The sequence below is a fragment of the Anser brachyrhynchus genome (genome assembly GCF_964034855.1).
Source record: "Anser brachyrhynchus genome assembly, chromosome: 3".
NCBI classification, from domain to species: Eukaryota; Metazoa; Chordata; class Aves; order Anseriformes; family Anatidae; genus Anser; species Anser brachyrhynchus.
The window spans coordinates 22525318-22538638 of record NC_137696.1 but is presented as its reverse complement, the minus strand read 5'-3'; the positions used below and the strand labels follow the sequence as shown (position 1 = coordinate 22538638).

Below are 13321 nucleotides of genomic sequence, written 5' to 3'. Positions count from 1 at the left end.
ACGCACCTCCTTCCTCTGGCAGCGTGTTGGCATTGTGTAGGGCCTGTGTCATAACTGAAATGAGTCTGATTAAAGGAGCTAAAACAAGCCAGGTGTTGCTCAGAAACTCTATAATTAGCACTTTGGGCTGACTTTTTTTTTTTGCTTAAGCCTTGGACTTTTTTATTTTGCTAATCATCTCTCATGGTTACTAAGTATACAGCCCCATAAGCACTTTTACCTTTTGATGTTAACATAAGAGAACTCTTGAATTTCAAAAAGCACGGTGGGTATTTGAAAGAATGAAATGCAAAAGCCACAGTGTAATCAAAGCTCATTATGATTATTCTTGGTGTGATGTCTCACTTTCTACATAATTAGCCGTTTTGAGTTGTCGAAGCAGTTCATTTTGGTGAACGTTTTTTCTTCTTGCTCTCATTCTGATCCTGATAATTGGGACCCTTGGCCCCTGCAATCCCCTATTATACTCCCAAAGGATTCATCTCTCTCTTTCTCTTTCTCTCCTTCTCTCTCCTTCTGTCCCCCTCTCCCTCTTTTTTCTTTCTTAACCTCCCCCTTCTCACTCTCTTGAGCTCTCTCCCCTTTGCACTCTTGCTTCTTTGCACTTCCCTGTTTTTCCCCCAACAAATCTCAGTATGGTGCAATGGAGAGAATTAACGGGTTCCTGAGGATCAGTGTCCACAAGTCACTTCTGCAATGCAACTAGTATTCCAGGTGATGACCAAAAAATGCTGACTTCTGTCAGAGTGTCAGAACTGCTCCCTGAAAACATTTTCTGCATTTTTAGGAGTCACAGAACCATAGAATGGCTTAAGTTGGAAGAGACCTTGAAGGTCTAGTTCCAACCCCCCTGCAATGGGCAGGGACACCTTCCCCTAGAGCAGGCTTCCCAGGGCCTCGTCCAACCTGGCCTTGAACAACTCCAGGGATGGGGCATCTACAACCTGTCTGGGCAACCTTTCCAGTTCATCATCACCCTTTGAGGGAAGAATTTCCTCCTAAAAACTACTGTCAAGGACCTGGGTGCACTTGGTGGGTAATTTAGAAGGATGGGGAAGTCTGATGTGTACCTCAAGGGGATTTGATTTGGGGTAAGAATAGTCCATGAATTGTATTTTATGGTGGCAATTGCTATATTTATATAGTGCTGTATGCCATCACTGCTATATCAGTGGTCTTACAGTAAAAGTCATCCAAACTAATGAAGAATGAATTTTGATGGAACCAAGCAAAGTGCAGCAATGATAGGACTGGACAAATAAAGCAGTGTTGAAACCAGAGCTGGCTTCAGCATGCAACAATCCAATACCATGCACCATCTCCCTTGCCCTGAAGGACTGTTACGACAGAAGGAGCCCAAAGCCATGGACAAAATGAACTCAACAGATATTTTGAAGCAAAGACCCATAGACTAAAGGAATGATACCTGTGTGAACATACACGTAAAAGACAGTAAAAATTGTGGTGATTAATTGGGATGTATTAGAATGCACGAGACCTGAGCATGATGCAAATGGTTTGGAATAATGGGTGGATATCATCTTGGTTTCATATGAGATAGGGTTAATTTTCTTCATAGTGGCTGATGTGGTGCTGTGTTTTGGATTTAGGAGAAAAATAATGTTGATAACTCACTGATGTTTTAGTTCTTGCTGAGCAATGCTTACGCTAAGTCAAGGACGTGTCAGCTTCTCATAGTGCCCTGCCAGTGAGGAGGCTGGGGGTGCACGAGAAGCTGGGAGGGGACAGCACCAGGACAGCTGACCCAAGCCCTGAGGGTTCTGCTTCAAGAAGTCAGCCTTGACCCTCTGTTGGGGCAGGATTATACGTATCTATGTGTAGTTCTGCTGACCTCTGTGCTGTGTGAGGGAGGGAAAGAACAGGTCCAGCCATTTCAATAATACAGAGAACCACCTTGGTGTTGTAATTAAGAGGAGATTGTGGCTTTCAGACACATTTCCTAGTGGCTGTACCCCTGGGGGGAGCTGTGGGCCATGTCATCCAGCCTCTTTATTTTATCAAATAGGCAGGCAACAACCTGCTCTTATCCTCTCTGTAGCTTTTGAAGCACAATCAGCTCACTGATAAAAACAGTCGTCCTGCCACAGCTGTGAGCTTTGTAATGATGGGTTTTAGCTGAGTAATTTTCTCTGTGTTGGCCCTGCTGGCAGTGGATACCATGTCATTAGCCCCAGGAGAGGTGGAAGGGTGACGGAAAGGAAACTTTGTGCACCGTACAGATTGCTGAAGCCTCTTCCTCCAGGCTTTATGGGCTGCTCTGCTTTTGCTCACAAATGCGGTAAGGGTGGATCTCGCCTATTTCCCGAGAATATCAGGTGCTCAGCTCTTGGGTCAGGCTGCAGAGAGCTGATACCTGGGCACTGCTGGTTATGGGGTGGGAGACCGGTTTCTTGGTCTTCTCTCATATACCCTTTATGGAAATACAAGTCTGGTTGTGCTTTTGCAGCGACTGGTTCCCAGGTTTTTCTAACCCTGTTTGCTGGGTTGTTGAGTTGGTCAAGCACTGTCACAGATTTTTTCTCTTTGTTCTTTAGTGTGCTGAACCGCACCCCAGTGCACCTTGTCCATGAAATCATACTGGTGGATGACTTCAGCGATGATCGTAAGTGATCCTTTCTGTGTTAACCAGAAACCACTCATTGATTGTCACAAATGTAAACAGGAGTGGAATAGGTATAGGGATTCCTGCATGAGTTGCCGATTTCTGAAATGCATCATCTATAGCACTGTATGTGACACAGCCCACATCCTCCTACCACTTTCCCCTGGTTGATAGGATGACTTGAGTGAAATCAGTAGGTCCAATCTTCAGCAGAATTCCATAGTTGAAGCCCTGAGGGCTCTCAGGGAATGGCCCTGGTTGTCCCCAGGTAAAGATCTTACCTGGTACAATGAGCTAGCTAGTGGAAGATGCAGGTGCAAAGAGTAAGTGCTCAAAAAGTCTGTCTTAGGCATAAAAAGAATAAAAAACTACACCTAGACTGAGTGGTCCATGGCACTCACATTTCAAGGAGCTGCAAAATATAAGTATTTACTAGGAAATGTGAAAAACAAGCCAGATAGTTTGTTTGTTTTAAAGAGAAAGGTATATATACACCTTGCTCTTGGACATTATAAATAGGCACTGCCTTGGAGGATGCTAGGGGCAGATTTCACAGCACATCCAATTCTTGACTGTCTCTCTGGCATTGCTGCCTGGATTGGGAGTCACCAAAACCAGGAAAGGGGGTTGCAGGGATTGCAGTGAGCTTGGGAGCCACTCCAGTGCACTGGAGGCCAGGCGAGGCAAGTCTGGGAACTCTTGGCTGCTCAAAACCAGCACTTCTCAGCTGTCTTACATCTGGCCCCTTCTTCTTTCTTGTGACAGTCTGAGCCTCCTGGAATATAATCTGCATATATTTACATAAAAATGCATACATTTGCATAATATGTTTTAAACATATGGTCAGCTTTTCCCTGCAACCCACTCCAAGCAATTGGTGCTTTTATCTCAGTCCCAGTGGCATCTCTTTTCTCACATCTGTCAGCCCCTTAGAGTACCCTGAGTTGGAAGGGACCCACGAGGATCATTGAGCCCAACTTTTTGACCTTTTATTCACTGGGACGCAGTTGTTCTGCACACAGATGGCACATGCTCACGGGTTCCTGCTATTCCCAGCAACTTTCCATCATGTATACATAGCAAACTTCTGCCACCTTTGCTCCCCTGGTGCACACAGATAACCTCAGCTCCACATATAAGTTGTGGGGAAGTACTGGTATGATGATATGTCTATAAGCAAAGATTGCTGAACCAGGATGAATATGTTCAGAGGAGCATGCACAGGCAGGGGCTGGAAGGAGGGATCACGGTAGAGGCACATGCACTTGAGGCTGTGGAGGTGGTAGGATGGGCACGTGCAGGAAAAGGGGCTGTGTTGGATGTTCTTGCTAATGCATCTAGTCCAGCTCATGCTCTGTCCTCCTCCTGCTCGCTGAGGGAAAGTCAGGCTGGGAGGGTTGATGCAGGTCACCTCAGGAGCTTCCTGCCCCACCACAGGCTTATATGATGCTCTGCAGTTCCCCCAAATAGTCATTTGCATTAATGTACAAAAGGCCAGAACTCTTCTTCTACACTGACTTTATAGTGCAATTCAACTATTCCTGGTGTAAATGCCCTGGGTTTACACTGCTTTTGTGATAACTGCTGCTCTGTCTGTTGTGACAAGCTGAAGGGTAAAACCACTGTGCACCACCTGACTGGTCACACCGCAGCAGGGTCCCCTCCCTGCTCCAAATTTTTCCCTGGACTATTTCTGTGGCCACCTGAGTGCTGCCAGGTGACATTGATTTCCTCTTTGCTTCCAAAGCTGACGACTGCCGCTTGTTGGCCAAGCTGCCCAAGGTGAAATGCCTGCGGAACAGACAGCGTGAAGGTAAGAGCCAGGTGCCCTGGGCCCATACAAGTGGTGGGGAACGCAGATTTTGGGAGGCATGAGAGTGATGGAGCAGGTGGTGGTGGGGAGGGTAGTGGAGGGAGTGCACCAATAGAGCCCTGGTAAAGTAATGATAAAGGGAGACATGATAGAGGGCTGGGAACTTAAATGGATTCTACCCTCTCTCCCCCAAAAAGATGGGTCTATTAATATAGCCAAGGCAGCTCTGCTGTAGCTTATTAGCCGTAAAATTAGAACGGGCAAAACAAAGCCTTGGGTTTTCTTTTTAAAGATGTTTGATCTAATGAAAGAGATGAGAACTGCTCTTGCTGCTGCTCTGGATTTTTTTTTAAAAATGTAATTAATTATATTTTAAAGATCAAGATGGGCTTTATATATACCCTATTGGGCTACTGCTTGCAACCTTTTGAGACATTTTCCCGTTCAACCCTATAGTCTGAATGGGTATTTTCAAGTCCTGCTTTGCAGTATTAGGCAAACAAAACCAGAAAAAGTTTTCCCATACTGAAAATCAAAGTCATGTGTATTGGGTTGGGGAGACTGAGGAGCAGAGAGGGCTTGTCTGTGTGCTTTCTCCTGAAAGTTTCAGCTCTGCAGGAATGGTGTCAGGGTGGCATCACCACCTGGATGTACAAGCCTGCATTAGCAGGAGGGAATGGAGGTCTCCACAGGTTTGCACCTCCTTCACACATTTCTTTCCTGTGTGACTGGGATATGTGCTAATGGGCTTATATGCTCTTTGCCAATACTGGATAGACCTGGAGGTATTAGTACTGCATAAAGGAATCAGGATTTGGGAACCCAGCCTGAAGGGCTTACTCCACTTAGTACATCACTGACGCTGTCTCCCTCAGGACCTGCCAGGATTTGGGGAGAGGTGATGCAGTAGGCCCTGGCTACCCACAAGATCATAGATGCTGGAGAGAGCAACATGGGGACAACCTGTGTTGCAGGAGATGACCTGGGAAGATGTGGGATTGCTCTAGGCTTTGTTCTCCCTGTCCCCCTCCCTCCTGTTCAATGGCTGTTCCTTGGCCCCTTCGCTTTAGGAAATTTTGATATGAAAGATAGTGACCTCCTTCTGCATGGCATGCTCCTTGCCACCCTTATATCTCTTTATATTTGCTGCTATCTTGCATTACCTCTGTTTCGCCTTCATTCTTCTTCCCTTGAGCATCCTGTGTGTCTTCCTGTCTGTCCAGTTGACTGTCCCCTTGTTTTCCTTGGTAGAAAATGTGTTCCTGTTGAGCTGCAGGTCAGCAGTGCCCAAGCTGGCAGGCCAAGAAAGGTGTAACTCTGGCCCGAAATGGTTCCAACCTCAGCTCTCTGCTAAGAGCTGTTGGGATTCCATTTGGGGACTGGGGGCACTGGAAGCCATGGTCTTACTGAGGAATTGGCTTCACCCCATGCAAGCGTATGTGGTGCTGGGCAGGTGAAAGATGTGTTTAGGTTCCCTTCTGTCTCCTGGGGATATTGTGAATGCTGTTAGCATCTAACACGTTGCATCTATGTTAGATTTATTACCTGCAAGAGTAAGAGTTAGATTTATTACCTGCAATGGTAAGCATTTTGAATCCTGTTTTTGCCCCAGAAGGTAACAGAGGGAATAATTACACAAATTAAGGGTTGGCATAGGTGCCATAAATCGTTAATCTAGGTAGAGCCATTTATTTGCTTTGATGACCTTGGAAAACAGTTGGCGTGGCTTGCAGTGCTGGGAAGGGGGTGATGAACCTGAACCATGTTTTATCTGAATGGGTTTTGGGTGGGTCAAAGCCCATGGGGTGTGTGACGAGCCTCTGAAAAGCTGCAGGGGGATATTACCGAGACACCTTGGTGGCAGCTGATGTGGTGTTTCCCGGAGCAGGTCTGATCCGGTCCCGAATCCAAGGGGCGGATGTGGCACAAGCAGGAGTCCTGACCTTCCTAGACAGTCACTGTGAGGTGAATAAGGACTGGCTACTTCCACTTCTGCAGCGCATTAAAGAGGTGAGTGCTCCCTTAGGGGATGTGTTGCTGATGTTCATTCCCTCTTTTGTCCTAACAGCCATCATCACCATTGGGTGACCAGCTGCATGCAGGCATCTGCATAAGAAAGTGATGATCTTTTGGGGTGCAAAGTGTCTTTTTTAGGTCTTCCACCCAGCAGGCAAGTGGGAGAGAGTGTGGTCCAGTGGGACGAGGTGTCTCCTGGGGCAGTAGGGCTGTTACTTGGCAAGCGTGGGTTGAGCATTGAAAGGGGAATAACCGGGCAGTGCTCCAGCAGACTTTTTAATTAGGCTTATATAAAATGCTCAGTGCCGATGATTTAAAGGAGTGATGCCTCCTTGAATAGGGGCCGAATTTAATTTCATGCAAATTAACCACTAATAAATTGATTTAATAGGATTTAAATTCTGCTGATTTCAGAGCAGACAATGACACTCACCTTTCACTGGTGTAAATGCTGGCCAGACATATGTGCATGGAGGCTCTCAGCAGCGCCTTGTCACTCGCGTTAGCTGGAGTCCTGTGCTGGTGACCTGGGGGGATGGCAGAGGGTGCCCAGTGTGGATGCAGGTTCCCTCTGCTGTACCTCATTCCCCCACTGCTACTCTACCTCTTGCTCCTGATTGCTGGTATTTGCTACTCACTAATTTTACAATTAGCGAATTATGTTGAAATAGGGGCAGCTGAGGAGCAAAGAGGTAAAGGAAGGAAAGAAGCCAAGGCACTGGGTTCCGGAGAAACCTAGGCAGCACCAGGTTAGGACCTCTTGGTGGACAAGGGGAGTTGGTGCTGCTGGCACCCAGAGCACCAGAGAGGTCCCAGCCTTGGTTTGAAGGTTGGCCCACAGTGCTGCTAGTAAATGGCAATGTAATGAAAGTGGTAGTTTTGTGTTATCAATTGCAGCTCCTGTGAAATTATGAGAATGTGAGCTGTGAAACCACACTTAAAAGCAGGCAGAGCTGCTTTCTCACATGGCTCTGGGAATGTGCCCCGTGTTCAACGCCTGTGGGGTGGTTGAATGTAGACGCCACGTGCAGAATCTCTGCAGAAGTTTTGATGCTTTGTGGCAGCAGTGATGGCATCGTGGATCTGAGAGGCAGCTCAGGAAGGCAGGCCAGCACAGGGAGTGTTTCTGAAAATGCTCTTTTCTTCCTTTTAGTCCTGCTTGTTTGATTTTTAACTGCTCACAAATGCAGCTGGACAGGGGCAGCAGGTGCTTAGTTTCCTCCTGCCCAGTCCCACTGTACCTGTCCTTTCTGTCGGGGTTAAAATATTGATCAGTGAGCTGTAAGAGATGTTACTGCTGACACCTTCAGGCTGTGCTCAAGAGCCGTACTGCGATGAGGATTAGCCTTGTGGCAGAAGCATTTTCTTACTGTGCTACAGGTAGAAAGAGTCTGTTTGGCTTCTGGTGATTTGAAGCAAGCCAGCAGCGGAAGCAAGCCGATGCTCTTGTGAGCCACCTTGCATGTTGATTTGCATTTTCTTTCTTGGGCAAAGCATCTTTCTGCAGTTTCCCATGACGGAAGATGCAGGAGCCCATGTGCACCACCATGTACCCTCATGTAGGTGCACCTCAAACCCTGTGCTGAGCTCTCCTGGCTGCTGATGGTGTCCCACCAAGACCTGTGCTGCCTTTCACACGCAGGCAGTGTGCACCCAGCGTGTGGACATGGCAGTGAGCCAGAGGGGAGAGAGAGCCTGGGAACGAGTGAGAGGGTAGGGTGGCAGAGAGGTGTGCGTGCCCTCTGTGAGGGTCCACGGGGCTGCGTCCAGGATGGTGCGTGTCCAGAGGAGCCACAGCAATGATGCCTGTTGTGCAAAAACATGTTTGTGACTGGATGATTGTGAGTGTGGGGGCACATACTCTTTTGTTTTTACTTAGGAAACAAATATATCTAAAGCCATTAACGTCACATTTTGACTGAATAACTTCCTAAAACTCTAATTGAGTGTACGGTGGTTTTATGTCATGAATCAATGAGCTTGCCCCAAAATTGAATTTGCTAATGCTGATGGGATGAAGCAGTGGATGATGAATTCCCATGTCCAGTCCCCCCCCCCCCAGTTTGGTGCTGTCCTGGGGTGGGGGAGGCAGGTGAAGAGCAACTTTACCATCTCGTCTTGCCCTTTTTGTTGACCATTAGAAGGAATGCATGACTGACATAAAGCTGGGAGACAAGCTGGACTCAAGGTCTTTTTTATGTTAAAACACATTGCTTGAGTTTAGGACCATTTTTAGAGTTTTGTGCTGCTGGTTTAGTTTCATAATAATGGTAATTTTTTTGTTTTGTTTTTGAACTATGTCTTGGAGAAATTCTCAGGTTTCTGAGATTTTCACGTGAAAGAGGTCTGATGATTCGGGTGTTGTAGATACTAGCATGCCGTGGCATGGGAACATATCCCATCTTGAAAAAATGAAAACCAGAAAGGTGAGGCTGCCTATATTAAGATCTGGTGCTTAACCCAAAATAAATAATAGCAACAGTACTGCGCTCCTGTATGTGCAGTGCTTTTCATTTGAGGGTCAGAGACACCTTCATGAAAGCTGAGTAAATATAAATGTCCTCATTATATGGCAGGGAGAGTGAGGCACAGAAAAGGTCATACTGCTGAAAATCAAACCTTTGCAGTATTTTAGATAGCCAAAAGGTAAAGGGGACTTTTTTGTGAGAAGTTTTGCCAAGTTTTGTAATGCTTATTTGGAAAACCTGATCTCTAGCCCAACTCCCCAGCACAGCTCATGGCATTCAGTTGCTGCTTCCTCTAGCTGCACTCAAGTACTTTTTTGTTAGGAGGAATTTCTGAAACAAAACCTTTTCAGAGTGGGAGAGGAAGACTGTGTGTGCTCAGATGCTTTTCTCCTCATGGCTGTGAAAAAAGATTTCATCTGGCGAGGGTGAAATCTTGAAGTTTGAGCTATAATTGGAGTTTGAGATTTTTGAAAAGGAAAAGGGAGATAAGAGACCAGCAAAAGCTGTCAGAGTCTCTTCCTCCTGTTTTTGTTCATAATTGTTTGTATAATCTCTTTGCCCATAACAAGATGTTAATCAAATCACCACCAACTATTTAAAACAACTTGGCTCTCTTTGTTTTAACCCTTTCACACCTTTGGCAAAACTATAACTGTATCCCCCTAATTTGTATATTGAAAATGTGGTTGCACTACTTAACCAGCTGTGTTTTCACTCTGTCATTTCAAATGCCTGTTTGTCGTTTGACTTTTGAAATTCAATTAAATGCATTTAAGGGAGGTGAAAAGGGAATACCCTGACGAATGTGCAAAAAGCAGACAGGTTTGCATCCAGCTGAGGTTTTGCTGCCAAGTTGGGCGCTGAGCACACACCAAGTCTGAGGAGGGGGAGTCTGTGGGTAAAGCAAGAGTCAGAAAGGGAAGTGAGTTTGGTGGTCCAGCAGTGCACAGTCCTTCGCCCAGGTGCTCACCTGCCCAGCCTGTCTTGGTGGCATGTCCCTGGGCTCCTCTGCCCTTTGGTGCTGCTCTCATTAATTCCTGGGCTGACCTGATGTGACGGCGGCGGCGGAGACAGCAACGGGCACTTGTCCATGAGAAGCATAAACAACATGAAAGTTTCCCCCTGCTGGATGGATCCAGGAGTTTGAGCCATCCCTTGGTCAGTTGCTGAATGGTGTGAGCTGAAGTCATGGGTCGTTCTGTTTCTGCTTTCCAGGATCCAACCCGGGTGGTCAGCCCTGTTATCGACATCATCAACTTGGACACTTTTGCCTATGTGGCGGCTTCCTCGGACCTCAGAGGTGGTGAGTGAGCACCATGGGCCCCATCCTGTAGTGTGAGTGTATACCAGCCCAAGCTGCTAGTGTCTCTGCACTGCACTGCTCCCTCCAGCTACCTTGCAAAAGGTGCATTAGCACTCCTTAGTGCTCCCTGGGCTCTTTTAAGGCTGACTTAGAGATAGACAGGCGTGGCGTGAGGATGGGTGTTTGCTACAATGGAAAAAAACCAATTGATTAGGATATAGGGTTGTGTCAAAGCCACCCTTTGCAGCACTGAAAGCCCAGCTGCTGAGGAGATTGGGGATGTCCAGACATCAAATGGTGGACACAACTCTGGAGTTTATTAGTATGCCTTTGTGCCTGTGCTATTTGTAGCGTGCAGTATCCACGAGAGAGTGTATCTGTGTACATGGGGGGAGACGAGGAAACCTTACAAGGCTAAGGTTTCATCTGCAGCTTTAATTCTGACTTTTCCTGTTTTTGGAGTGCTTGGCTTTGGAATGGTAATGCGATGTGTTGTTTCTCTTTCATATGCAGTATGAAATGCATTAGTCATTTGACTTGTCTCCCAAGAGTTTTATCTCCATTGGCCTGAGTCATTTAAAAGTGGAGAAAATACTTCATCCAACATAGATTCTGTAGCCTCAGGGATTAAATTTCCTGCTAATCCATACCCATTTCTTATTTCCCCATGGTACTTCTCTACTTTGGTTTTAGGTTTTGACTGGAGCCTTCATTTCAAATGGGAGCAGCTCTCCCCGGAGCAGAAAGCAAAACGACTTGATCCTACCAAACCCATTAAGTAAGTCCAGAGGGGAAAAGAGGCACCTAAGGAATGTGGGGCAGGACAGGCAGCTTGTCTCACACTGAGCCCTGGTGCTTGTACCCTCAGCCGTGAAGCGCTGGGATGGGTGGCATGGAGAAGGCCCAGTGCTGGGGTGCTCAGGGTCCCATGAAGCTTACAGGAGAGCAAAGCCCTGCTTGTCCTGAGGATGCTGGCATTAACATGAGCTTTCACTGGCTGTCCTGGGTCTGCCCTCCCCTTAGTGCAGCTTTTCTTACCTAATTCAAAGAATGAAAAATAGACCTGTTTTGAAATAAAGATCACACAGCTAGTGATCGCTTCTAAAAAGCCCATCTGTATTGGCTCTGCCCTCTCCTCCTCCACAGAACTGTGTTCTGAATAGGCTGGCTCCAGGCAAAAAAAAGCCTGTGTGAGTACCATCATGTGAATAACCCCCAAGCGTTAAGTGCATTTTTGATGCTGAAGCCTACAATCAGGGCTGTGAACTTTGGGCTTGTAGGAGTTATGCTGACGGGTGCATTAGCCAGTCATTAAGTGCCAGGCAATTTATGATTGACAGCAAAATACTGAGGCAGCTGAAAGAAAGGTTTAGATGCTTTTTGAGCCATGTTGTCCTTGTTTGGGAAGAGGGAGATACGTGGATAACGTCCTGATGATGGAAGAAGGGGCAAAGGGAGGAGTTTCTTCTGCACAACCAGGTGCTGCAGCAGTATTTGAATGAGAGCCTGTCCCCTCTTACCTCCCCAACCCTGCAGGACGCCCATCATTGCCGGGGGGCTGTTTGTGATCAACAAAGCCTGGTTCAACCACCTGGGGAAGTACGACAACGCCATGGACATCTGGGGTGGGGAGAACTTTGGTGAGTCACCCTTCTTCTTTGTACCCTTGGGGTGTTGGTTCTTTTTCCTGAGCTATGCCAGGTGCTTACGATGCCAATTTGGACTTGGCTTCAAGCGCTCTGCAAAGTTTCCCTCAGTTACATTCATAACTTGTAGTCTCAGGTGAGTAAGAGTTCTACAACCATGAAAGGTGGGAATTGAGCAGTGGCTGGTGCTTAGGACCCCCTGCCTTCCACGCTACTTTGGTGTTCTATAGGGGAATGCCCTGAGCAGCAGAGTTTTCATCTTTAGTGTTACCAACAGATGAGAGCGCACCACACATACTGTCCTGTGCCTTCCTCATCTTATTTTTTCTCAAGAATAAAGCAAAGGCATGATGTGTGATGTCTAATGCTAACACTCCAAAGCCATGAATTAAGGCTTTAGTACCTCCCTGAATTTGCAGAGTACCTGCATCAGTAGCTCCATTTTCACGTTGCAGACTGGTGGCAAGGTATCAGGGCTTCTTATCCTCTGTTGCTGGCTGGCTGAGGGCTGCCAGGCTCTCCCCCACAACATCAGGTGTACGAAAAAGATTAAGAGCCTACCTAAATTAAGTCACCTGTGCCTGTTATCACAGGACAGATGGACATTAGGAACGCTTCTGTATACAAACTTGATGGTGCAGATGAAAGAGGTAGCAGTCTGTCCCTTGTCCCCTGAGTCAAGCAGAGCTGGATCAGGCTGGGCTGTTCTCTCTGAAGCTGCAGTGATGCTGCATGTCAGAGCAATAGACTGCCTCTGAAAGGAGGAGGTGACACTTGATGGCAGGGAGGCAGATCCAAATCTGGCTCTAATAGTTCATACCTCTGGGGAGTGTGGCTAGCAAGGAAGGCAAAATCTTGTTTCTTAACACATAGCAGTGCTGTCAGCCATCCAAAGGAACAGATGCTGCCACTTTGCAGTAACCCATCCACTGCCTGGCACTGTTGTTTGTTTCACACTCCTTTTTCCTCCAGCATATTTTATTTATTTGTATCTCATTGCTCAGTTGGATTGCTCTCCCTCGTACTTTCTCTCTGTGGTGGGTGTCTAGCCACCAGTATGACCCAAAGCATCTGCTCCACTGAGAAAACCAAGCAGGCACTGCAGCCTTCCCACCTCCTCTGTGGAGCCAGTGGCCCAAACAAAGCATCTAAGAAGGCAACTAGAAATGAAAACGTGCTGCCTCTGACCCCCTGTCCATCTCTGTTTGTTGCTCTCTAACAGCAACCAGCACAGGCTGCTCCTGAGACATAAATAGTCCCAGAGCAGCCTGCCCTCTAGGCACGAGGGGAAGACCCACCAGATCACACCTTGACAGCCATCCTTTGAGCAAACCTCAGCTGGCAGCAGTGCCAGAGGAGCTGATGCGCAATGTCTGCTGGTTCATCACCATTTCTACTGGTCAGGTGAACCCATCCCAGATCTGACAGCTTCTCAGAAGTGGTTCCTTGTCC

General features: G+C 47.1%; 1 protein-coding gene across 6 annotated transcripts in view; it reads left to right on the top strand.

Moving 5' to 3' along the window:
- The window catches only part of GALNT14 (polypeptide N-acetylgalactosaminyltransferase 14), a 72916-nt gene that overhangs the window by 43863 nt on the left and 15732 nt on the right, over positions 1-13321 (top strand). For all 6 annotated transcript variants that reach the window (XM_080587660.1, XM_080587656.1, XM_080587659.1 and 3 more), the window contains 6 exons: positions 2556-2623; positions 4371-4436; positions 6325-6446; positions 10136-10223; positions 10917-11001; positions 11760-11863. In XM_080587660.1, the coding sequence (XP_080443786.1) occupies positions 2556-2623; positions 4371-4436; positions 6325-6446; positions 10136-10223; positions 10917-11001; positions 11760-11863 (533 nt within the window). The remainder of the gene's footprint in view (positions 1-2555; positions 2624-4370; positions 4437-6324; positions 6447-10135; positions 10224-10916; positions 11002-11759; positions 11864-13321) is intronic.